Here is a 25,740-nt window from a genome sequence, read left to right as displayed (position 1 = left end):
CAGCCTACCAGGCTTCTCCGTCCATGGGATTCTCCAGGCAAGAACACTGGAGTGGGTTGTCATTTCCTTCTCCAGTGCGTGAAAGTGAAGTCGCCCAGTCGTGTCTGACTCTTAGCGACCCCATGGACTGCAGCCTACCAGGCTCCTCCATCCATGGGATTTTCCGGGCAACAGTACTGGAGTGGGGTGCCATTGTCTTCTCCCAATGTAATGCTAAGTTACATTTATTTATTGTTAAATAATAACAGTTGATGATATAAACTTAGGCAAGGAGAAATACTTCTTGTTACTCATTAACATTATTGCTTATATTATTTAAAAGATTAGTCCAGTAATTGAGCAATAGGTAGACTTATTTACTATTGGTATTAAGGAAACGTTGTTGAGCTTTACTGCTTTCTTAATTGAGTTGCTTTTAGGCCAACTGTGGTGGTGTTTCGGAGAAGGCAATGGCACCCCACTCCAGTACTCTTGCCTGGAAAATCCCATGGATGGAGGAGCCTGGAAGGCTGCAGTCCATGGGGTCGCTAAGAGTCAGACACGACTGGGCGACTTCACTTTCACGCATTGGAGAAGGAAATGGCAACCCACTCCAGTGTTCTTGCCTGGAGAATCCCAGGGACGGGGGAGCCTGGCGGGCTGCCGTCTATGGGGTCGCACAGAGTCGGACACGACTGAAGTGACTTAGCAGTGGTGGTATTTATTTTTTACTCTCTAGTGAAGATTGTATCTGTTTGTAAAAGGCTGTGTCTTTTAAGATTAATTCCTAAAAATACATTATGATTTATGGGGTTTTGGGGCTTTTTAAAAGTTGAATTAAAATTCATTTCCTGAACAATCAGCTATCAGCAGGCTCGTTAGGCTTGTCACCTCTACCTACAAACTTCTATTCTGCCACATAGATGAGTTTGTTCTGATAAACTGTAACTCATCTGGTTTCAGATAATTTAACTTCTCTTCGTTAAAGTTTTGCTAGTTGAATCATTATGCTGAAGGTACAAAGGATAATCTGTGCTTTTTGTTACTTTTTTCTTTCATCGTTCCTTTGCAGCATTTTCTCTATAGCACCAAATATTATTCAAATTTATATCTCCTATACTTTGAATGTTTCAGTAAATGTTTTATTTAATTTGGTTGTGCTAGTATCACGGGGAAAGGAGTGGGATAGATTTGGTTCATGGCATTCACAAATTACGGTGCTTTATTTAAGCTATGCTGTGATTTATCCAAGCACACTCTCTGGTATGTGACCTTGTTATGACTTGTTTCCTCTCACACAGCACTTACAAATAATTTTAGGTATTTTGTTATATTATTTGAGGGAGATGACAGGTGGTGTGTGCGTGCTTCATGGCCTTATTAAGAACTCTTATCACTAAATCCTCCTTTAGTTCTTAGAGTTCGTAAGAATTTTCATATAGAGACCATATTCTTAAAAGAGAAAATGTAGCCCATTTCTTTCCATCCCAGAGTTTACATCTTGACCTAATATTTTTATGGATAATGAGTATGCTTACTTTTATTCCTTTTTAGGGTTTGTTGAAGAGGATGTTATATGTAGATGCTTTTGAACTGTGGTGTTGGAGAAGACTCTTGAGAGTCCTTTGGACTGCAAGGAGATCCAACCAGTCCATTCTGAAGGAGATCAGCCCTGGGATTTCTTTGGAGGGAATGATGCTAAAGCTGAAACTCCAGTACTTTGGCCACCTCATGCGAAGAGTTGACTCATTGGAAAAGACTCTGATACTGGGAGGGATTGGGGGCAGGAGGAGAGGGAGACGACAGAGGATGAGATGGCTGGATGGCATCACCGACTCGATGGACATGAGTCTGAGTGAACTCTGGGAGTTGGTGATGGACAGGGAGGCCTGGCGTGCTGCGATTCATGGGGTCGCAGAGTCAGACACGACTGAGTGACTGAACTGAACTGAATTGATTGATACACATTATATAGTAATGTTTAACATATACATTATATGTTTAATATATTTAACATATTTATATATATTATTAATATAATATATAATTAAATAATGTATAATGTATTATATATAAACATGGACTTCCTTGGCAGCTCAGATGGTAAAGAATCTGCCTGCAATGCAGGAAACCCAGTTCAATCCCAGGTTCGGGAAGATCCTCTGGAGAAGAGAAGTGAATGGCAATGCACTCCAGTATTCTTGCCTGGAAATCCCATGGACAGAGGAGCCTACAGTCCATGGGGTCACAAAGAGTGACTAACATCATCATCATCATCTATACATAATATACATGTATATATATTACACATATACATAGTCTAAAAAGGCATGGAAATGCACTCTGCTACTCACATTGTGTGGTGAGCATCTGATGCCAAGTCAGGGCTGGATTTTTATTGCTTTTAATGAAACTCTTTCATCCTATTTTCAGATTTCTAGTTCCTTTCCCTTTTTGCTGAGAAGCAAATTTTGTGAAACCAAGCCAGGAACTGTGGAAGGGAACACGTGGAGTGTCCATTAGTAAAGCCCAGATGCTGCCGGGAACACCACTGAGCTGTACTACCGCACTGACAGCAGACAGACTCCACTTTCTGCCATTGGATCAAGGGAGCTAGGGATAAAGAATGTGATGAATTGCCCCTCAGTGACCCTCGTACTCGTCAGCCAGGTGACTCAGACCCGGTTCTGTTCTGGGAATAAAGAAATACTACCCTCACCATTTCCTCCTTACATCTGAATGTCACGTCACTGCAACCTCATCTGGCTTCCCAGGTGGCGCTAGTGGTAAAGAATCCACCTGCCAATGCAGAAGACACAGGAGATGTGGGTTTGGTCCCTGGGTTGGGAAGATCCCTGAAGGAGGAAATGGCAACACACTCCAGTGTTCTTGCCTGGGAAATTCCACGGACAGAGGTGCCTGGCAGGCTATAGCCCATGGATTTGCAAAGAGTCAGACATGACTGAATGAGCACAAGCTGTGAGTTTGTACTTTGGGCTTCCCTGGTGGCTCAGAGGTTAAAGCGTCTGCCTGCAAGGCGGGAGACCTGGGTTCAATCCCTGGGTCAGGAAGATCCCCTGGAGAAGGAAATGGCAACCCACTCCAGTGTTCTTGCCTGGAGAATCCCATGGATGGAGGAGCCTGGTAGGTTACAGTCCACAGGGTTGCAAAGAGTCAGACACGACTGAGCGACTTCACTGAGTTGGTCTATTTCATATATGTTGTCAAATCTATGTAGAATCCTTTTGATGTTTGTGTATTCCTTGTTTCATTCATAATCTTGATTATTAATGGCTTCTGTCATTTTGTAAGAAGTCTGAATTTCATATTTTCAAAGCCCTGTAGATAGCATAGTTGTGAAAGTGAAGTGAAAATCTGAGTTGTTCAGTCATGTCCAACTCTTTTTGACCCCATGGACTGTAGCCCACCAGGCTCCTCTGTCCATGGAATTCTCCAGGGAATCTTCCCAACCCAGGGATCGAACCTGAGTCTCCTACCATCTGAGCTCACTTTCTCATTTAAAAAAATTTTATTTTATATTGTAGTTGATTAACAATATTGTTAGTTTCAGGTGTACAGCAAGGTGATTCTATTGTACATATACATGTTTCTATTCTTTTTCAAATACTTTTGCCATTTAGATTTTTGCAGATTATTGAGCAAAGTTCCCTATGCTATGCAGTAGGTCCTTGTCATCTATTTTAAATATAGCAGTGTGTACATGCCGATCTATCCCTCCTGCCCACCATTTCCTCTTGGTAACTCTAAGTTTCTGTTTTGTAAATAATTTCATTTGTATCCTTTTTTTTTGATTCCCCATATAAGCAATAGTACATGATATTTGTCTTTAACTTGCTTCACTTAGTATGACAATCTAGGTCCATCCATGTTGCTGTATATGGCATTATTTCATTCTTTTAATGGCTGAGTAGTATTCCCATGTATATTTTGTACCACATCTTCTTTATCCATTCCTCTGTTGATGAATATTTAGGGTGCTTCCATGTCTTGACTATTGTAAACAGTGCTGCAATGAACATAGGGTTGCATATGTCCTTTTGAATCATGTTTTTCTCTGGGTATTTGTCCAGGAGTGGGATTTGCTGGGTGATATGGTAGCTCTTCTTGCCTAGAGAATCCCAGGGACGGCGGGGCCTGGTGGGCTGCCATCTATGGGGTCGCACAAAGTCAGACACGACTGAAGCGACTTAGCAGCACGGTAGCTCTATTTTTAGTTTCTTAAGGAATCTCCTTACTGTTCTCCATAGTGGTTGAACCTATTTACATTACTAACAACAGTGTAGGAGGGTTCCCTTTTCTGCACATCCTCTCCAGCATTTATTATTTGTAGACTTTTTCTATAGTGTTGTGATAGCTTCAGGTAAACAGTGAAGGGACTCAGCCGTACATATACATGTATCGATTCTCCTGCAAACTCCCCCCCAATCCAGGCTGCCACATAACACTGAGCTGAGTTCCCTGTGCTGTACAGTAGATCCTTGTTGGTTATCCATTTTAAATACAGCAATGTGCACATGTCCATCTCAAACTCCCTATCTCTTCCCCCACCCTTCCCCTGCAGCAACCATTAAGTTACAAGTCTGTGAGTCTGTTTTATAAATAAGTTCATTTGTATCACCTCTTTTTAGGTTCTAAATATGAGATGTCATACAATATTCCTCCTTCTGTACTTACTTCACTCGGTATGACTCTCTCTAGGTCCATCCATGTTGCTGCAAATAGCATTATTTCATTCTTTTAATGGCTGAGTAATATTCCATTGTATGTATGTACCACATCTTTATCCATTCCTCTGTTGATGGACATTTAGGCTGCTTCCATGTCTTGGCTAATGTAAACAGTGCTGTAATGAACACTGGGGTATGTGTATCCTTTCAGATCATGTTTTTCTCTGGACATATCCCAGGAGTGGAATTGCAGGGTATGTTAGCTCTATTTTTAGTTTTCTACAGAACCGCCATACTATTCTCCATAGTGGCTGCACCAATTTGCGTTCTCATCAACAGTGTAGGAGGGTTCCCGTCTTCTCCAGCATTTGTTTGTGGATTTTTTGATGACAGCCATTCTGGCTGGTGTGAGGTGCTATCTTATTGCACTTATAGTTGCATTTCTCCAGTAATTAGTGATGTCGAACACCTTTTCATGAGCCTCATGGCCCTCCGTATGTCCTCTTTGGAGAAATGTCTCTTTAGGTTTTCTGCCCATTTTTGAGTGGGTCGTTTTGATGATGTTAAGCATCATGAGCTGTTTGTAAATTCTGGAGACTAATCCTTTTTCAGTCATATCATTTGCAAATATTTCCTCCTAATCTGTAGACGTTTTATTATTTCCTTTGCTGGGCAAAAGCATTTAAGTAGGTCCCATTTGTTTATTTTTCTATGAGATGGATCAAAAAAGATGTTGCTGTGATTAATGTCAGAGTGTTCTGCCTATATTTTCCTCTAGAAGTTTTATAGTGTTTGGTCTCACATTTAGGTCTTTAATAATTCTGAGCTTATTTTTGTGTGTGGCGTTCATATTATTTGCAGACTTTTTCATGACAGCCATTCTGATTGATGTGAGGTGATACATTGTAGTTTTTATTCACATTTCTCTAACAATTAGCAGTGTTGGGCATCTTTTCATGTGCCCGTTGGCCCTAAGTACATCTTCTTGGAAAAATGTCTCCTCAGGTCTTCTGCCTCTTTTTGGATAGGGCTTCTCTGGTGGCTCAGACAGTAATTCACCTACAGTGTGGGAGACCTAGGTTCAATCCCTGGGTTGGGAAGATCCCCTGGAGAAGGAAATGGCAACCCACTCCAGTATTCTGACCTGGAGAATTCCATGGACAGAGGAGGCTGGTGGCTACAGTCCATGGGGGTGCAAAGAGTTGACATGACTGAGCAACTTTCAAGTCTTTTGCCTAAATTTTTGTTTATTTTTTTGAGCCACATGAGCTGTTTGTAAAATTTGGAGATTAATCTTTTGTCAATTACATCATTTGCAAATAGTTTCTGGCATTCTGTTGGATGTCTTTTCCTCTTGTTTATGGTTTCCTTTGCTGTGCAGAGCTTTTGAATTTAATTAGGTTCCATTTATTTAGTTTTGTTATTTCCATTACTCTAGGAGAGGGATCAAAAAAGATACTGTTGCAATTTATGTCAGAGTGTTCTGCCTATGTTTTCCTCTAAGAGTTTTATCAATACCCCATGTCACATTTAGATCTTTAATCCATTTTGAGTTTGTGTTAAAGAGTATTATATTTTATTTTTTTTACATATAGCTGTCCTGTTTTTCCAGCACCGTTTATTGAAGAGACTCCTCACTGTCCATTCTTGCCTCATTTGTCATAGATTAACTGACCATAGGTGCATGGGTTTATTTCTGGGCTTTTTCTCCTGTTCCATTGATTTATATTTCTGCTGTTGTGCCAGTACCATACTGTTCTGATTCCTTTGTAGCTTTGTAGTATACATAGTGTGAAGTCAGAGCGCCTGGTTCCTCCAACTTCATTTTTCTTTCTCAAGACTGCTCTGGCTATTTGGGGTCTTTTGTGTCTCCATACATTGAAAACCACAAAACTGCTACAATTTTTGCTTCAACCATCAAAGGTCTCAGAAAACTTGAGAAGAGAAAGAAAACCTATTCCATTTACCCATGTTTTTACTTTCCATGCTCTTCCTTTCTGATGTCTCGAGGTTCCATTATTATTTCCTTCCTGTTTAGAGAGCTTTTCTTTAGTCATACTTCTAGGGTAGGTCTGCTGGTGAAAACTTCTCAGTTTTACTTCTGAGAATGTCTCAATTTCCCCTCCCTTTCTGAAGGATATTTTCATTAGAATTCTGGAATGACAGTTCTTTCAGTCCACGAGAAATGTGCCATTCACTTCCAGACCCCCTGGTTTCTGAGGAACTTGCTGCCATTCTGTGTTAAGACATCACCACCGGGAGGAAACGAGTCTTCTCTCTGGCCCATTTTTAGGTTCTTTTCCTGCAGCTCTAGTTTTGAGTCTTACTGTGAGGTCTTGGTGTGGACTCCTTTGGTTGTATCTTATGCTCATCAGCATTTTGAATCTGAGCCTTTACATGGCTTTGCCAAAGTCAGGAAACTGTCAGCCCTTTTTCTTGGAACATTTTTTTCAGCTCCCCTTTTCTGTCCCTTGTTCTTTGAACATATTCCATGAAAATCATGGGGAAGAAAGTTGAAGGAATTAACCTCCGAGAATTCTAGATATTAGCAATAAGGAAGGTGAGAATTCTGGAGCCTGGGGCTTTGGGGTTCTCCCAAACGCACTACACAGCCAAACGCCATGGACTCCATGTCTGTGTGCTTTCCCTGGTGACCCTGGGCACTACCAGTAGTTCCCCCAAAGTGGTGTGTCACTCAGTTCAGGCCAAAATAATGACAACTGAATATAAGAAGCTATCCTCAGCCCTCTCCCTCTCACACCAAAACACTCCTACTCTGCACGACAAATACAACAAAACCACAGCTTCCCTGGTGTGAGCCCAGAGATTCTGACTGGAAAAACAGGTCTGATTAAAAAGTACACCCCAGGAGATTCTGAAGGACAGACAAGCCTAGGTCACCCTGGTAAGTATGGAAACAAGCACAGTGCCCCCTGCGTCATGCTCTGATCCCTTTGGTGTCCGTGCGGGGTATGTCACCACCATGCAGTGCCAACTGACTCAAAAATGTGTCGCTTTAACTCCCTACATGTTCTTCCATTTGTTGTAAGAGGAACTTAGAAAAACCTAACACTAAACTTTGAAAGAATTCTTAGTGAAAGCGGAAGTTCTCAGTTTCTACAGCACAGGTCGGTAATGGCACTTCCTTTTCTCCATCTGGTCTGTGCTCCCAGAGAAGGCGACACAATGATGCTAACCTTGGGTACACACAGCAGACAACACTGTGTGCAGTTTCAGCTCACGTCCATGCAACAAGTTACATATTATACCAACCTGGATGTTTACAGAACTTTCTTTAAAATCAAATTCACCATTTTTGTAGCCATTCGATCTTTAAAATTAAATTCTCTAATATTTTTCTTAACGTTCAAAGATGCACCATGCAAAGTAGAAACTGTTAAAGTGAGCTTAAATTTCTTTTTTTTTTTTTTTTTTTTTTAGCCTTGGAAGAGCAAGGCCTCAAAAAATTGGGTACACACTCAGAATTGTTCCTCTTAGAAAAATTAGTAAAAGGCAGAAGATTTATATAGTCTGAAGATAAACCAGAGTATGAGTTTCAATATTTTATTAAAATAGCATATTTAACCACTTGTTAACCAAGAATATTAATTTTGTCCCACCCACCCCAACCCCATATGCAGCACGACACAGTAGTGATTTCAAATATCCTTGATCGTGATAACCAACAGAAACATTTCAAAGTCAAGTTTGCAACTAAAAACTAGACCTTGGAAAAATTCTGCATTAGAAGAAACATCACAAAGCTCTCGAGCAGAATTCTTTTCTCTGCCTGAGAATTAATGCAGTATGCCACCCCCGACATTACTGCCGGTCTGCTTTTTCTCCTCTATGCATAGAATAACGTCTCATTTATAAGTACCCACTTCATAAATAAATCGGCATTTTCACCTCATTTAATGTTCCTTTTCAGCTTCACAAAGAAACCAGTAAATAAAACTGTCGACGACAGTCACGACATAGGCTCTCACAGCAAGATAAAAAACTTGAAAATATGCAGAGATGCATCGACGCTATTTTACATAAAAAGATTTTAAAAAGTGCAAGGCAAAATCTGCAGTTTTTTAGGGGAGTTTTTAGGCACATCCATTTCTTAAAGCAAGCTTCAGTATGAATTCCAGTTTTTTTCTTCATGACACCTGTTTTAGTTAGTCTTTCTTTAAAAAAAAAAAAAAAATACATCCTGTCAAGTCTGAAAAAGGGCATCTATGGTCCTGAAAGGCGAGGTTTTCAGTTATGGCGTGTCCGTCCTTTTTTTATCCTTGCCGGCTTTGGTTTGGGGATGTACTGATTATTTGCCTGGTACTCGAGTTCTTTCCGGAAGTAGTGGATGGCTTTGTTTAACCCTTCCTCCAGTGGGACCTGTTTAAAGAGAGGGTGAGGATGAGGGGCAGCCCCCGCCTGCATGGTGCACTAGACCAGCACGGTGCTCCCTTCTTCTCAGAAGTCTCCACGGAGGAAGGTGCTCAGGAAGGCAGCCAGGTAAGAGCCACACACCTGACTCTCCTGGGGACACCCACCCTTTGGACCTTCACCCCTGGGGACCTGACACCCTCTGCTCTGTCACCACCCCCGTGGGACCCAAAAGCCTCTGCATCATCACCCACCCCTCGAGGGACCTGACACCCTCTGCTCTGTCACAGCCCCCCCAACCCCCCGCCCCGGGACCTGACACCCTCTGCTCTGTCACTCCCAGGGAATCAAAACCATTGCACCTTCAACCCCGGGGAGTCTTCACCCTCCGCACAGGGACCCGGGACAACTGGGCAGCCTCATAATGTGGAGGCCGCCAGAGCAAGCACGGAGCAGGAATCACAGCAGGTGCCCACGTCGTGCAGACACCACAAAGGACAGGAAAGCAGCAGCCCAAGGGCAGCCCACCTGGAGGACAGTCAGCCCGGGGAACGGGGGACCCTTGCCCCAGGAGGAGGGCAGTTCAAGGGGCAAGGGACCCACCCCCAGGGAGGGGGGCAACCAACCCGGCAGGGACAGATGAACCCACGCTCCAGGTCGGGGCAGTGAGTCTGGGGAGAACCCAGGTCCCAAGGAGAGGACCAGTCAGCCCAGAGAGGACTCACAACAAGGAGGGGGGCAGTCAACTGGGGGGAAAGGGGATGGGGAGGGGGACCCAGGCCCAGAAAGGAGAGCAGTGAGTCCTGGTAGGACAGTCAGCCTGGGGGATAGAGGGACCACAGCCCTAAGGGGGCCAGTCAGCTTAGGGGGAGAAGGGACCCACACCCCAGGTAGACTCAGTGAACCAGGAGAGATGAGGGACCATGCCCCAAGAGAGGGGCAGTCAGCGTGGGAGGACACGGGGACCTTCGTCCGAGGAGGGAGGCAGTCAGCCTGGGGGTACGCACACCTCGGAGATGGGGCACTGAGTCCCGGGGGGACAACCCATGTCCCAGGGAGAGGGGCAGTCTACCAGGAGGAGACAAGGAGAGCTTTGCCCTGGGGTGGGAAGGAGACTTTTGCCCAAGGAAGGGAGCAGTCATCCCCAAGAGGGGTGGGGGACCCAGGTCCCAGAAGGGGGGCAGTCATTCCCAGGGTGGGGGGACAGGGGATTCTTATCCCAGGAAGGGGCAGTCAGCCCGGAGAGGACCCAGGCTGCAGGGTGGTAGGCTGTCAGCCTGGGGACTGTGGGACCTTCATCACAGAAAGGGGCATTTAGCCCACAGGGTATACAGTCAGTCCGGTTGGGCCAGTCAGCCAGGGGGATAGGGGACCCATGCCTCAGGAGGTAGGCAGTCAGCCTGGGGGACCCTCATCTCAGGGGGGATGGTTGAGGGGGCCCCATGCCCTGGGGGGCGGGAGTCAGCCTCTGGAACCTGGGGACACCAGGTCCAGGGGACAGCATTCCTGGCTTGGGAAGCCACACTGGGAGGCTGAAGGCCTTTAAGAGGACGGGAAAAGCTGGGAGGTCTGCAGTTTGCAGGCTTCGGCTTCTCACTCACCCACCCTGCTTGGCCTGCGTGGGGGCCAGTTGGGATGAGGTCAGACAGGTAATGGACACCAAGGTTGGCTCTCCTCACCCATGACACCCTGGCTGAATGGACGGCCAGACCCTGCAGGGTTACTCAGTTCTAAGCCTGCACCGTCGCCCCCTCAGTGCGGCTTTCCAAGTGAAGCCAGCGAAGTGAGACCCTCGATGGCAGATGCCCCAAGAGTCCAGGTCACAACCCGTAATGGAGGAGGAAGGACACAGGCCTGGAGAGGACCCTGCCAGGGCTGCCCCACTCGGCAGTACCCGTGAAGGATAAACATGGGGAAAGGCCTTCTCCAGGGGCGGCGATAGTCCTGACCCCCTCTTACCACTGGCTCCCACCCCAGCATCAGCTTTGCTTTCTTGATGTCTGGTTTCCTTTTCTGGGGGTCATCCTGGGCTTCAGAAAGAAACTGAATTTCACTCCCACTGCCTGAATTTAAGAAAAAAAAAAAACAGAATCAGGAACCACTGAGGTGTGATTTTTATACATGAGCGTCAAGTCCCACCTGCACAGGAACACAGATGCAGACGGTGTGATATGTCCTAGTCCCCTCGCTCTGGCTCCACAGGCCTGAGCCACTCTGAGGTGGGTGAGTGGGCAGGCCCCACGCTGACCACCACCCTCAGCCAACATGGCCTTGCGCCCATTGCCCACACCGCAGATGCCCCAGTGAGCCATCCTCCAGGCATGAACACCCTACCAGAGCCCCTCGCCTGCAGTCAGGCCACCTAACGAGCAGCATGCAGGGGAGTGAATGTGGGCCAGCCCTGGTCAACACCTTACATAGGCCTGGCCACCGACACCCTACAAGAGCCACCCTGAGCCTACACAGCGATGTCCAGCCACCCTGGACAGACCACATGCAGAAGGATGGAAGCCTGGCCGGTCCAGCTTCCTTGCTGGGCCCACACCCTGCCAGTCAGCGGAATGAAGACATCCCAGTGACCTCTGGCCAGGCCTGCAGAGGGAGGCCCCACTCCAGGATCTGGAGTGAATAAAATAGCTGCTGTCTGAAGCCACTGGTGTTTGGGGCTGTGTGTCACACAGCCGTCCTCCTGGGATTTACACAAACTTCTCCACTTCAGCGTGAGCACGACCCTGAGGATCTGGTCACATGCAGACTCCACTCTGGGACATGCGGGCAGGTCTGTGGGTCTGCATTTCTCACAAGATGGTGATGAAGCTGCTGGTCGAAAGGCCTCACTCGGGGTGCCAAGGCCCAGGGTCCAAGGTGAGCTTCCCCACTGGGGAAAGGTGGACAGACCCCCAGTGGAGACGCCGGGGAAGAATGTAAACAGAGGCTGCTGAGATTTCTGTCTGAGGAAGACTATCCCCTGTCCTGTCCGACTGTCCAGGCTGGTAGCTGACAGCTCGGTGCCAGGACAGACCACCCCAGGCACTGTAGCTGGCTAAAGTGGGGGTCTGGACAGGCCCACATCTTGCTCACGCAATTTAGCCAAACCCATTCCAATCTGGTTGTGTCTGAAACTCTGATTTCCTGATCGACCGTGGGAAGCAGACATTCCTGAGACAGGATCCTGGGAGCCCCAGGACACCTGTGACAAAGGGCACAGCCCGTGGACGCCAGCAGCTCACGAACAGCTGGAAATACACAAACTGCTTGTGGCTTAAGAGCACACCCTCTCTGGAGCCACTCCCAGTGTCCACACCACCTGCCCCCTCGGCCAGGGCGGCCAGGATGGCCAGGACTGCATACGGAACCTAAAGCTGGCCACCAGACTCTGTCAGAAGCACACAGGTCAGCATTGCCCTCTTGCTTCCTGAAGTCCTGTGCTCGTCATGGCCAGCATGTGGCACCAGACAGTGGTCACCGGTGGAGAACTGCTAACCACGTCACATCTCAGGCACCAGGGACAACTGGACGTTCCCGCTGTGCAAAGACCTGATGTCACCACAGGGACCCAAGCCAGCCCCTTCCCCTTCATCTTTCCATTACTTAAAGCATCTCAAAACAGTGGGGCGCTCCTGACCCAGTTCTGCTTCCCATCCAATTCAGTCAGCGAGTGTTAACCATGCACTGTCCAGACAAAGTGTTACTAACCGACAGGCCAGCTTCGCTCAGCGAGGCCCCTGCCCCTGTTCTACTCACCAACGAGGTTTTTGATGAGCTGAGCAAATTCTAGGATGGTGTGTTCTTCCGGGTTCCCCTGAGGAGGAGAAGGTCTCTGGTTAGCAGTGTCGATGCAACAGGACGCCACCACCCACATCCCCCGGAGTGCTTGCAGGCTCACGAAGTCACTGGACGCCCACCTCCATGAGGGTTCCGCAGGAGGCACAGCACGGCTGGGGGCTGCACTATGCCTGTCCCCGCCTTGGCCTTGGTCGGGGGCAGCTAATGGGGACACATCCCCTGGTCCAGGTACAGGATGATGTCCAGGAGCAAAGGTTCTGTAACCGCAGTGTTGCTGGGCAGGAAAGCCTGGTTCTGCCAGCAGGCTCCCCCGGGACACTCGATACCCCAATGGGTAGTGAAGACCCCTGAGCTCAGACACAAAGCCCGACAGAAACGAAATGTATTCAGAGATGTGGGCTGCGGGCAGCCAACAGGAGAGACAGGACGTGGTTGAAGGACAGCTGACTTCTAGGGGGTTTGAGGAAAACCATTTTCTCCTTCTCTTCCTCCCCTACACCTTCTAGCAGCCTCAGCCCCTTCCCTTTCCAGTCCTGCTCATCCCATCATGAGAGACCACCATGAAGTCTGGCAACTGAATGTCCTAAGTACTCTTTGTTCTCAATCTCCTAATTTCCTCTGAAGCAAGATGATGACAGAGGCAGGCAGGGTTGTTTTTGTTTAACTGCTAACTCATGTCCGACTCTGCGAATCCTGGACTGCAGCCCTCCAGGCTCCTTTGTCCACGGGATTCTGCAGGCAAGAATGCTGGAGTGGGTTGTCATTTCCTTCTCTAGGGGACATTTCCGAATCAGGGATTGAACCAGCATCTCCTGCATTAGCAGGCAGGTTCTTTACCACTGAGCCACTGGGGAAGCCCAAGGTTGTACCATAAATATATGGAGAGTTTTCTGCCAGCAAGAACCAAAAACAACAAGCTGCTCTGCAGAGAAGTGTGTCCTCCAGCATAAGGGGCGAAAGGCTGGAGGAGACAGCAGGATAAACCACCTCCCAACCCTGCCAGGAGTGCCAGGGGCTACAGGAAGCCAGACACAGAGCTGCCCAAGGTGGGTCTGGGCCACCCGCAGCCCTGGCAAGGGAGGGAAACAGTCCTAATCCTTTACTTTCTATGTCCCTGGAAAGCGAGCTTTATAATGACTAGCTGCAGGAGAAGAAGGGGATGACAGAGGAGGACATGGTTGGATGACATCACTGACTCAACGGACATGAGTTTGAGCAAACTCTGAGAGACAGTGAACGACAGGGAAGCCTGGCATGCACAGCCATGGGGTCACAGAGTCAGACACGACTGAACGACTGGACAACAAAACTGCACGATATACGATGGAGAAAAGACATACAAACACCCCCACTACCAGCAGACTTTGCGAGCTCTGAGACCTAGCCTCCAGGTGGATGGAGTCAGGTTAGTGTTTACTATGCGGTTCATCCATCCTTTGCAGACACCTTACATCTTGGCGGACTCCTGTTTCAATCTGTTCTGTGATTTTTCCTCTAGTGCTGGTTAAGTGGCAAACAGGTTCATGGGCTAAGCTTGCTGACAGCAAGTGAACCACAAAAGGAACCGGACTGCTAAGCAGGCAGTGGGTGGTGGGGATGGACTCACCAGGTTGACGGGGCTGCTGACGTTGCTGTTCATGAGTGCCACAAGGCCATTCACCAGGTCACTGGAAAAGAGGGGAGGCCGCTCAGGTGCCCGCTGATGCCCACAGGTGTGGTGCATCAGACATCAGCCACCTCCCGGGAGGAGAGATGGGACATCAGAATAAAATCCTGCACGCTAGAGGGCGTGGAGGATGCTCAAGTATTCTAGGAGACAAGGTGGTGTTGGGGAGCTGCCTTCTGTGGGCAGGTGTAGACAGACGACTGGACAGGATGGGAGCTGAGAGATGGGGCTGAGTTGCCTACGCTGTGTATTTCTGAAACTGTTTAACAATTAAAAAGTAAAAGTAGACACACATTCAGAAGAGATGGTGTTTATGCAAGTTTCTGAGGAAAGACGATGTTTAACATGAACCCAGGTAGTTGGCCCATGCGGAAAAGCAGATGGTTTTTAAAAAAATAAGCTCCCCTGCAAAAAAAAAAAAAAAAAAAGAACTCCAGTATGTGAGTCCTATACTAACAAGTCAGATAAAGCAGATAACCCCAAGCATTAAAATGAGTTCCCTGGCCCTCCGGGCCTTACCTCCCCCCAGAGCCTGCGGCTCCCAGAGGGAACTGTCGGGGTGTCTAGATGCTGCCAATGGACTGTGAGCAACAGGGCCATGATGGGGACTGTGAGGAGGCAAACTTGCCCTAACCAAGGTTTGGTTCTTATTTATAGAACCATTAAAGGGTGGTTCTGTCAAGAAAAAAAAAGTAAACTTGTAAAAATGACACCTCAGTGCTACGTAAGCACGGGCTAAGGCATTCCCCCAGCTGTTTCTGTCGAGGTTGCCGGGGTTCTGCACACGTGGCCGCTGGGAAACTCTTTCCTCCTCCATCACAACCAGCAAGGAGCACGTTGCTGTGCTCACCTCTGAAAAAGGATCTTAGTGTTTCCTCTCCTTTTCATTGAGGGGGGAAAAAAAAAAATCGGGGTGGGGGGGGTTGCTATTTAGCAAACACTGTTTTCTAGGATCTTGTTTATAACCAATGGGTGTTTTGGGAACATGCCTGAAGTCCACTCTGCTCTTGCAGATCAAGCACAGATGCAGATAAACACTCGGTGACCCAGGATGTTTCCTCTCTCCTAGAAACGAACACAGGCCCCTCCATCACTATGGCGGTAATGACCACATCCCAACTCCCCCTCTGATGACACACGTCTCTGCCTGTTTTGAATGACACTGAAAGCTCCTGTTCAGTAGCATCCATGAGTTTTTAACACTGAATGGTGGGGGGGGGGTCCCCATACTAAGCTGGAAGGTGATAGCATCATGTAATCATTCGGAGGAGGTGGAAATGGGGCATGCATCTTTTGTGCAACAGACCTTCCACTTCTAAGGTCAGAGTTGCATAGATTATACCCATTTAACCTGAAGTTCTTTTAAAGTGTCATTCTGACAAAGCTACTTTTTAAGACAACACTGCATTGTGTCTGTGATGGGGTGAGGATGCAATCTGCCTACGAGAGGACCAGGCACAGACAGGACAGGACATCGGTGCACAGGCCACCCTGAGACCCCAACAGTCACCCAGAGACTGTGCCATGCTGCTCCTGGCCAACCATGGATTTTGGAAATGGGTAACTTAGTTCCGCAATGCAAGGCCCCCACATTGTGCATTTTGATTAGTAACTGTGAAGTAGAAGAGTCTCAGTGTCTATAAACCAGCTTATTTAAAACAGCCTAGCCCTGGTGAGCTGACCATCTTGGCTGAGCCTTGAACAAGGTAGAGTGGAGGCCAGGAAAGCTCGTTCCCCAAGTTTGGGGGAGCCTCATGTATCAGGGCCCAGTGACCATGGAAGCAAGACCAGCAGATAGCACAGCCCCATGAAGAGACATTCTGCCCAGAGGGTCCCCAGCAACACTCCAGTGACCACATCAAGGTCCCTCAGGCTGCATGTTGGTGTCTGGTGAGGGGCACATGGACTGTGCAGGGCAGGCAGCAAGGTGCGTCCTGTCCCGCTTGGGACAGAACGCAACCCATGTATCACGTGATGCTTAAAAGACTTTAACAATCAGCAAAAAAAAAGCATCTGAGAGGTTACTTTAAGTGATTTCATATCTGATTGATGCCTTTGAAATAAGAATGTGTTTTGATTGATGTCTTGTTTACTGCACAGACTCTGGAATATTCCATGAGGTGGTATGGCTGGAGGAGTCTGGGGTCCTTGATGAGGCTGTTGGAGGAGATTCAATGTGACTAAGATACCAAGATCCCCGAGAAGTACGCAGACGGGGAGGAGGGGTGGGATGGAGATGTGTCAGTAAAGCAGGCGGTACCTGAGAGACAAGCCCCTCCCCCAGCACAGTCCCCACACTGACACAGACCTCGCCCACTCCCTCAGCACGCACGGCTCTGGGGTCAACTGCCCTGACCTGGAAACAGGCGGCTAGGTTGTGCTCAAATTCCTTCTCAGAATATTTGGGCAACAAAGTGGGCCAGTGACAAGATGGTCTCAGGCACTGCCCTCCTGGCCAACATACTAACAGGTGTGAGAAAAACACTGCTCATTATATACATTTACTCACAACTTTCCTCTGGACTAAATGTGAAAATTCACAAACACTTGCAGGAAAAAAAAAAACAAACTACAGTGATTACATGTTTAATTTTTTCTCTCTTTTAAGCCAGGTAAAAGTTAGGGTGACTCCCTGGGCCGGGGTGGGGCTGGGGGCTACCTGCCACCACTTCCCCCGACAGCACCCCTGGGGTGGCCACAGAGCTCCAGGAATGGCGTATTCTAGTGCACAACGTATCAAACACCCAACTAGCGTGTGCCCAGTGACTCAGGACACCACAAAACGATGCAGGATCCACCATCTCCTGGCACATGGGAGAACGGTCTGGTAGATGTAACTGCTCACACACTAACTCTTAGAACCTAGATTGCACTGTAAAACTTGCCACCAACCAAACTGGCTGACAAAAACCTAGATTTAGGAGGATGACCGAGAAAATGTAAATATTACCTGCGAGATAATTCAACAGTTATTAAAAATGCTTTTAACTGCATGTAGTTTTGACACCACATTCCTTGACAACACGACACTTGGCCTTATCTTTCCCTCAATGAGGACGATCTCGTCCACCCAGGAGGCCGTGTCCACAGGGTCTGATTCCAGCATCTGCGAGTCTGTTGGATGCAGAGGCCAGCACCTCACCGGCCTGATCTGGAGCCCCCGGGTGACCGGCAGGGCCGGTGGGTCTGCCGACCAGACACTAGGTGGCAGCAAGGGACCAGCATGCCTGACCTCCGCTCACAGAGCTCCCAGGTACCCATGCAGGAGCAGAGCAGTCTGTCCCGCCCAAGGCTGAGCAACTCAGATGGGAGCTGCGGCCAGCCCGGGGTCTTACCTGACATACTGGAAGGCCCTCGTCTGAGATCCAGATCCGTACACCTGCAGGGAGATGACAGTGAGGGTCCTGAAACCACAGACGGGGACCTCAACCCTGATGCCCTCGGGATCCAGAGGCTGTGGCTCCAGGCCCTGCCAGGTCACGCGGGAGAGGGTCCAGCCCCCATGGATGACACCCCAGGGTTCCACTGTGGGAGGGCCTCCACCAGACCTGGAACCTCCCCCAGAGGCACCTTGAGGGGCCCTGAGTACAGAGACACCCCTCCCAGGGGAAGGGGCCCTGAACAGGGAGATGCCCCAGGGCCAAAAGCATGTAGAGAGGGGTCTTCACAGGCAGACCCTGTGCCCAAGGCAACAGGGTGTCTGTGCCTGGGGACAGAGTGACCTGAGCCCGTCCTCAGTCACAGCTCCCATAAGCTTCCTCCCTCCCTCCCTCTGAGGGCAGCGGGGACATGGGACTCAGGGCCAGCTTCCCCGGATGGGACGCCCTTACTCCGAGCCCCACAGACAACATCCCCACGCCTGCCCGCTGGCCACGCACTGTGAGCGGCTCCCCCTGCAGCGCCTGCAGGATGAAGTTGCTGACCACCCGGCCATCATTCATGTGCATTCGGGGCCCGAAGGTGTTGAAGATCCTGGCCACGCGCACTTCCACGCCCTCCTGCAACAGAGAGAATGTGAGCCCTGTGCCCCACAGATGAAGGATTCACCATCACCGTGCTTCGTGGCTGCTCCTTCCAGATGCAGGGGCTTTGCCCTGCACACACGGGATGTATGTGCTCTGTAATCAAGCCTGGAGTCTGCAGAGTCAGCCCAAACTCACAGGAGCCCTGGATCCCACTGCCAGGAGGCCCTGGCGTGAACACAGTGCAGAAACCCGAGGCCGTTAATCGGGGCAAGAGGAAATGATGGGTGTACATTTTTTGCCCCAGTAAATAAGTATCTATTTTCTCAACAAGCATCATGTTATGCATCTCTTTCCCAATCTCTTTCACATCGTTTTGTGTAAACTAATCACTCAACAGAGATTTAAATGTCAGTGAATGTTTAATAGCTGATTTGAAGAAAAGTAAGACAACACTTTGTCCTGGGGAATGACCACATTGTACCTACATCCCCTTCTGTTCTGCTGAAAAACTCACCTGTTTAGTGAAAAACCAGACCACCTAGCACCTGATACAGTCGATTAGCTCAATGCCTGGGAAGATACACACTTAACACTGATTACAGCAATGGAAGTCCCACGTGGTGAGACTGCGGACCTTCACTCTCTTCTGCACGTTATTTCCAACTTTCCTGTTTTCACTACAATAAACATCTATTACTTCTGTAACTGCGGAAAACACACTTTCAAACACGTAATCAGGAAAGAATGTATTTTTTAACCCCCCCAAACCTTCTGCAAACTATTAATTTCACAGGCTGCTTTGTCAGTGGTAACTGTTTCTATTACCTACTCTGAATCAGTGAACTCTTAGAGCAATCCACCAGACAACAGACATGTATCTCCTGGACCGAAGGGCTCCCCCAACCAGGAGCAGGTGAGGGCTGTGGAGAGTGGGGACCCACACATGCCCCCAAGCCCACAGGGCAGGCCTTGTGGGGGCGCGGCAGACATGAGTCTTGGGGCAGGCGTGCTGACCAGAACCCACAAGTTACTTGGCACTGTTGGCCCAGATCCCATTGTCACAAAAACTGCTGAGCCTGTGTCCACGGGCAACTCCTAGACTGGACACCATGACAGGGATCAGTCTGTACACTGTCCCCAGGGGGATGCCCACTGTCACCCTGACCACCACGTGACTTCTGCACACAGGCAACATCATCTGCTCGGGTTCTTGGTGGGCAGCCCCTGCAGGCGGCACCTGCAGCAGACGCGTTGGGCAGTGAGTGACACCTTCTGAGGGCCACCACCCAAAGGACTCCCACTAGGTACATTACTGTACAGATTTTTGAGACAGTGTGACTCTCTCAAGACCTGTGCATGGGCCACAGGTCCTGGCATACAGTCAGTGCTCAATAAATGCTGGCTATGCTGCTACTAAGTACCCTTAGTTATTATGAGCTCATACCTCATATGTACACTTACAACATTAAGTTACGCTACTAATTTTTTAACAAAAACTGAAAGTTCAACAATAATGTCCTATTTGTGCACCACCTTTATTTAGCTCCGTAAAAGCCAAGAAATACTCCCACAGTCTGAACACAAAAGAAAACAGCCTACAGTCTACAAATCTATCACACGATAAAGTGTAATTATGTACCCTCACGTGCTCAAGTTAGTGTTCTTAGGCACCAACATACACAGAGGCTGTTCCTGGGAGACCGGTTTAACATTTGGTGTCAAAATATCCTGGGCTCAAAAATGCTGCAGGTAGCACTGACATAACTACACTACCACGTGTGAAACAGACGGCCCGTGGGGAGCTGCTCTGCAGCACAGGGAGCTCGGCCTGGTGCTCTGTGCTGACCTGGAGGGGTGGGGGGTGGGGTGGTGAGGTGAGAGAGCCTCAAGAGGGAGGGGATATGTGTATACACAGGGCTGAGTCACGTCACTGTACAGCAGAAACTAACACAAGATTGTAGGGCAATTACGCTCCAATTTAAAAAAAGATGATATAGGTGTGTCTTTTCTAAAACTGATTAAAATAAATGAATAATACAAGTCATTTGCCCCAGAGAAACTTTGAAAGCGATTAGTTCGGCCAAGAAATATGAAATATGCAGAAAAATGTAAATACCTACATCAGCACAAGGTTGTTCAGTGGGTCTTCAACACTTGTGAAAGTTAAAAATATAAGGAAAAAAAGTCTCTGGTAATTGCACCCCCCGCTTAAAAAGAAACAAAGTGTTCAGGGCCTCCCAGTCCAGCCCTGAGTTCTTGGCGCTGGGTACCCAGGCAGCGCCCACCCCACCTTGCACAAAGCCCATGGACAACTGAGCTCCGACTGGGCCATGATGATGAACCTCAATCCAAGGCTGCTCCCAGGATGGATGCCTGCTAGTCTTTCAGTCCTCAGAGCTTTCAGTCTCAGAGGTCTCGTCTCTCAGTCCGAGAGAAACAGGTCTCCCTATCACAGAGGCCTGCCCTGAAAACACCTGGCCACAGTCATTTACCTACATGTCCCTCCAGTAAAGAGTATGTCAGTGAGGACCCCAGAACTGATCAAGCACAACGGATGGCCTGCACATCTCACTGGTGTCTGCACAGCCTTCAGGTGGGCGGCACAGGGCCTGTGAGCAACAGCTCCCGGCCCAGGGCAGACAGCGGGAAGCCAGGTGGGAACCCAGACCCCACCCCTCAGCTGGGAGTGAGAAGATCCATGGGCAGGCCACAGCACAGGGTGACTAAGGAGGCAGGGACTCAGAGGGTGAATAACAATCCCTGAAGATGCCCATGTGAAAGCAAAAATGAAGTATACCCACTAGATAACAGAAAGAGAAGTAAAAAGTTAAAAAAAAAAAACCGTCTACCGACCCGGAGGCCTTGGGAAAACTGAAGTACTTATTATTAACTGCTGGTGGGCAGTTAGTCATAAAGCTGATCCAGCCACGCTGGGGTCTTCAAAACCCAAGGCTTCATTCCCAGAAATCATTGTTTAAAAAAGAGACAGGGGAAAGGCTGCTGACAGCACCGTTAATTTACGACAGTGGGGAACCGGGGAACCCGACCCTGGACAGGGTCAACCATGGTCAACTGTACTCGATCCAGCACAGTGACCTGTCTACACCACCAGCCCGCGATACCTGCTTCATGTAGGCATAGCACATGGTCTCAGCGACTCGCTTCCCTTCGTCATAGCAGGCTCGGGGTCCTATGGGATTCACGTGGCCCCAGTAATCCTCAGTTTGTGGGTGGACTTCAGGGTCTGCGGGAGGGCGGGGGGTGGTGGTGGAAGAGGAAGCACTTTCAGAACCTCCCTTTGTTCAAGTTCACATGTTTGACAGACAATGGATAACAATGATGCAAAACGGAGTTTGGGAAAGACCAGGATAAGCATCTCATCTGGAAAGACAACTATCAGAGGGGATTCGGGATTTCTGCTAAGGGCAGGGCAGGCTGGACACCCACAGAGAGGCCCTGAATGCCGCAGAGGACCAACAGAAAAGGGTGGACACAGACACCTGCTCCTCGGCTTGCACCGTTGGGGCGGAAATGCCAGAGGTTCAGAGGGGGTGCCAGCTTCACCCCCTCACAAAGCCGCTTTGCTACTCCAACAGCGAGGGTGCAGGGGACACATCATCTCAAACCCGTTCCCCCTTCAGCATGGGGGGCCGGCAGACCAGATGGGGTTGCCTGCAGGCACCACTGTTGGAGCAGACCTGGGGACCTCTGAGAGTCACCCTAACATCACTCACAAGCTGACGTCAGAGGCGAGATGCTAAGTGAGGGTAGTAGGGGGTCATGGAAAAGACGTCCGGGACAGGACAGGGACCATCAGGGCACTGAGACAGGAACAAGGACCTGGCCTCGCTGCTTCTAGGACACGTGACACAATGGGCCTCCTGGTACCGCGTGGGGACCTGCCAAGCTCTGCAGAGTCCAGAGGTGGGAAGCACAGGGACACAAGGTCCCCACCTCTCAATGCCCCTTCCTGGAGCTGGTGGGAGGAGGGCACTGCCTGGACGTCAGAGTTGTGGGGGTGTTCTGCCTTGCCAGTGGAGGCAAAGAGCAGAGCTGCGTGATCAGAACTGCAGCTTCTATGATTTTTTTCACTTGGTTCCCTTATTTATTTTTTTAAGAGGCATCTCTTCCCACATTGCCCTCTCACTTCCCGGCCGTGACAGCAACGCCTGGAGAAAATCACACTGCATTAGCAACTGGCTTCTGCTGCATCCACTAACTGGTTCTCCAGAACCCTGTGCCTGCGGGCAGGAGCCCCTGAGTGGACAGGGCCCTCAGCCCCCTCTGAACGCTCACATCTTCAAGGTTTGGGGCGGGGAGGGCAAAGCAGGCACCAGGGTTTTCTAGCTCCACCTACTTAAGGCTCTCTTAGAACCTACCCTAAAACAGTGGAGGCGACCAGCACACGTTTGTCCCCCCACCATCTGTCTCCTAACCCCTGAGCTTTCGGGGTTTGGAGAGTGGAGGGGGTAGGGGGGGGCTCTCTCACTAAAGAGCAAATCCTCTGGCTAAACCAGCAAAGCCTCCGTGATCTGACTCCTGAGGTGCCTCTGGAGCAAAGACACTTCTGTGGATTTTTAAGTGGCTGCTGCTTGTTGGCAAGGTGACATAACCGAGTCCTGGTGGGGGAGGTCCTGCAGCAGAAGAAAAAGGCTCATCCCACCCGGAGGAGGGAACACCTTGGTCGCTGCCCTCTGGAGAGGAACAGCCGGGAGGGCCTTTTGGAAACAAGTCTAGACTCACTGGTCCCTTTTCCCTCCTGCTGTGACAGGAGCCAGCTGTCCAGGGGGACGGAGTGATACCCACTCACCTCCGTACACCTCTGAGGTGGAGGCCAGGAGTAGACGGGCCCCAACTCGCTTTGCCAGCCCTGTGGAAACATGACAGGACACTGTCAGCTTCAAGGGACACGGAAAACACAAGCGCACAGTCAACTGAAGGAATGTTTTAGTACAAATGGTATCTGGTCATCCATGCATTGTACGTTATCCACTCTTGCTGCATCTACTTTGGAATCTAAATTCAAACTGTAAGAAAAGCACAAACGAACTCCCAGAAACACAGCAGTTAGCTGGACATGTGTAACTGTGAACAGGGCCAAATGCACGGTCTGTGGGCTTTATTATAAGGTATGACTTGGGGAATTTTATAACGATTCCTTCACCTGAACGTAGCAACCAGCACTCCATCAGGTAACTACCCCCACCCCCGTAGGCAGAGGGCAAGGTCCTTCAAATTCTGGCTGCCACTCTCTCCCTGATGGTCAGCCTTCTATCCTCTGCTCCCCACGTGCCCTGGGCACCTCCAACTGTGCCCAAGCGCGTCTCCTGTTCAGGCACCTCTGCCCCACTCCCTCTTTCCTTTGAGGTCCAGCTTCCGCAGGAGCTTCTGCAAAGCAACTGGCTGTGTCCGTGTCAGCTCTGACCCCTTCTCGCCTTCACCCCTCCCAGCAAGAACGGACTACTGTCACCTGCAGTGCTCAGGCCAAGCTCTAAGACAGCTGTCCCCAACCCTTCCGGCACCAGGGGCCAGCTTAATGGAAGACAATTATTCCAAAGACGCGGCGGGGGCTGGGGGATGGTTTGGGGACAATTCAAGCAGATTACATTTACTGTGCACTTTATTTCTATTATTATTACACTGTGATATACAGTAAAATAAGGACACACTTCGCCAGGTGCAGCTTAGCTGTCACTTGCCACTCACTGGCAGGGTTCTGACACGAGTCTGCAGCTCATTTATTCAGGTCTCTGCAGTCATACCTCTCTGCTCGTGATACTCTGTAACTGCAGCCACTCCCTGGCACTAGCGTCACTGCCTCAGCTCCACCTGAGATCAACAGGCAGTGGAGTCTCATAAAGGGCTCTCAACCTAGGCTCCTTGCATGTGCGCTTCACACTGGGGTTCATGATCCTACGAGAATCTAATGCTGCCCCTGACCTGACAGGAGGCAGAGCTCAAGCAGAAATGTGAGTGATGGGGAGCGGCTGTAAATACAGATGAAGCTTCACTCGAGGCTCACCGCCTGCTGTGCGGCCCGGTTCCTAACAGGTCATGGACCAGTACCTGGAGCCCCTGCTCTAAGGGCATTTCAAGGCATCAGCTTTGGGAACCTCTCCCTCCATCTCCGTGGTTGCCAAGTCCCCAACTGTAACCCTCATCTGACCTATCCCCTGTCAGCGGATAGGAGGGAGCATCCTGTAACAGGTGGGAGGAAGGTCATCTTTCTAAACACTGTGAGCATGGTAGCTGTTTCTGCACTGCCTCCAGCTCCACGTGGAGGCGGGGTGGGGGGCTGGAGAGAGTTGGGGGCAGATGTGTGCAGTGGTAAGAACAGGGGTGTCTCCACCAGGTGACCTGACAGTCAGGACACAGTGCCCTGAGTTAGAGAAAGCATCCTTCACCTTCCGCAGAGCCCACTGCCCCGAAGGTTTTGTCTAACAGACTGTGCTCCCCTCCCTGCTGCCCTTTTCTCAAATTGAAATGCAGGGCTATTTCCCAAACCCAATTACAGAATCTGCTTTAAATATTCCATAATTAAATCCACTTTTCACTTGACATTTAAAGAAGTGGTTCCCATCTTCACTTTGCACCTAATCAAAACCCTTGGTTTTTAAACCCATGGAAACAAAAGCGCCTCTGACCTCAACAACCCACATGCGTGTGGCCTACTCTCTGGATTTGTCTGTGGGCTCACACGCAGCCACCCGGGGCGGTGTTCACGCTCACCTTCCACTTTCAGGGTGAGGCCTGCAGTCAGTCTGGAGCTCATTTCTTCAACCCCACGAGGAGGCTCTCCCACCCTCAACTCTGTGGGACCAGACCATGCCCCACCTCTCATCAGAATCTTCTAGCCCCGAGGCACACATGCCACAAGTAGGTGAAGTGCAGGAGGGGCAGGCGGCCACTTGGAAGGCAGGGGATGTCACTGAGGCAACGTAGACCGATTCCCACAGTGATGGAGCCCCATGCTGAGTTGTGACGGCAAACCCAGTCACCCCGAAAGCATGCATGGGGAAGGGGGGCTGAAGAACAGAACTGTCAGGATCCAACTCCTAGTCCCAACACCCTGACTGTCTGCAGGACGAGGGGCCGACTCACCCAGCATGTTCAGGGTCCCGATGGTATTGGTCTTCAGTGTCTTGATGGGGTTGTACATGTAGTTGGGAGGAGAGGCAGGAGAGGCCAGGTGGTAGATCTGGTCCACTGTGGGGGGTGGCAGGAGGCAAAACACACCTGTTACTTCCAGGGACTACACTGGAAAACGCTGACCTCCCAGAATTGG

At 49.5% G+C, this 25,740-nt stretch overlaps 1 protein-coding gene and 1 non-coding gene across 3 annotated transcripts in view; both read right to left on the bottom strand.

The window, feature by feature from the left end:
* Positions 1-8,106: 8,106 nt before the first annotated feature.
* Positions 8,107-8,218, bottom strand: LOC113901993. Its single transcript, XR_003513641.1, has one exon. It is a non-coding gene; the product is annotated as a U5 spliceosomal RNA (small nuclear RNA).
* Positions 8,219-8,814: 596 nt separating this feature from the next.
* UXS1 (UDP-glucuronate decarboxylase 1) overlaps positions 8,815-25,740 on the bottom strand; it is a 56,558-nt gene continuing 39,632 nt past the window's right edge. Inside the window, exons 7-15 of one of the 2 annotated variants that reach the window (XM_027555444.1) lie at positions 25,557-25,661; positions 23,266-23,325; positions 21,578-21,699; positions 18,369-18,488; positions 17,826-17,869; positions 14,431-14,491; positions 12,783-12,840; positions 10,998-11,101; positions 8,815-9,047 (exon numbers count right to left, since the gene is read on the bottom strand). In XM_027555444.1, the coding sequence (XP_027411245.1) occupies positions 8,916-9,047; positions 10,998-11,101; positions 12,783-12,840; positions 14,431-14,491; positions 17,826-17,869; positions 18,369-18,488; positions 21,578-21,699; positions 23,266-23,325; positions 25,557-25,661 (806 nt within the window). In that variant the 3' untranslated portion in view covers positions 8,815-8,915. The remainder of the gene's footprint in view (positions 9,048-10,997; positions 11,102-12,782; positions 12,841-14,430; positions 14,492-17,825; positions 17,870-18,368; positions 18,489-21,577; positions 21,700-23,265; positions 23,326-25,556; positions 25,662-25,740) is intronic. The other variant, XM_027555445.1, reaches the window with a different exon arrangement.

Source organism: Bos indicus x Bos taurus, chromosome 11 (assembly GCF_003369695.1).
Source record: "Bos indicus x Bos taurus breed Angus x Brahman F1 hybrid chromosome 11, Bos_hybrid_MaternalHap_v2.0, whole genome shotgun sequence".
Classification (NCBI taxonomy): domain Eukaryota; kingdom Metazoa; phylum Chordata; class Mammalia; order Artiodactyla; family Bovidae; genus Bos; species Bos indicus x Bos taurus.
The sequence above is the reverse complement of the archived record's forward strand: the minus strand, read 5'-3'. Positions and strand labels throughout refer to the sequence as shown.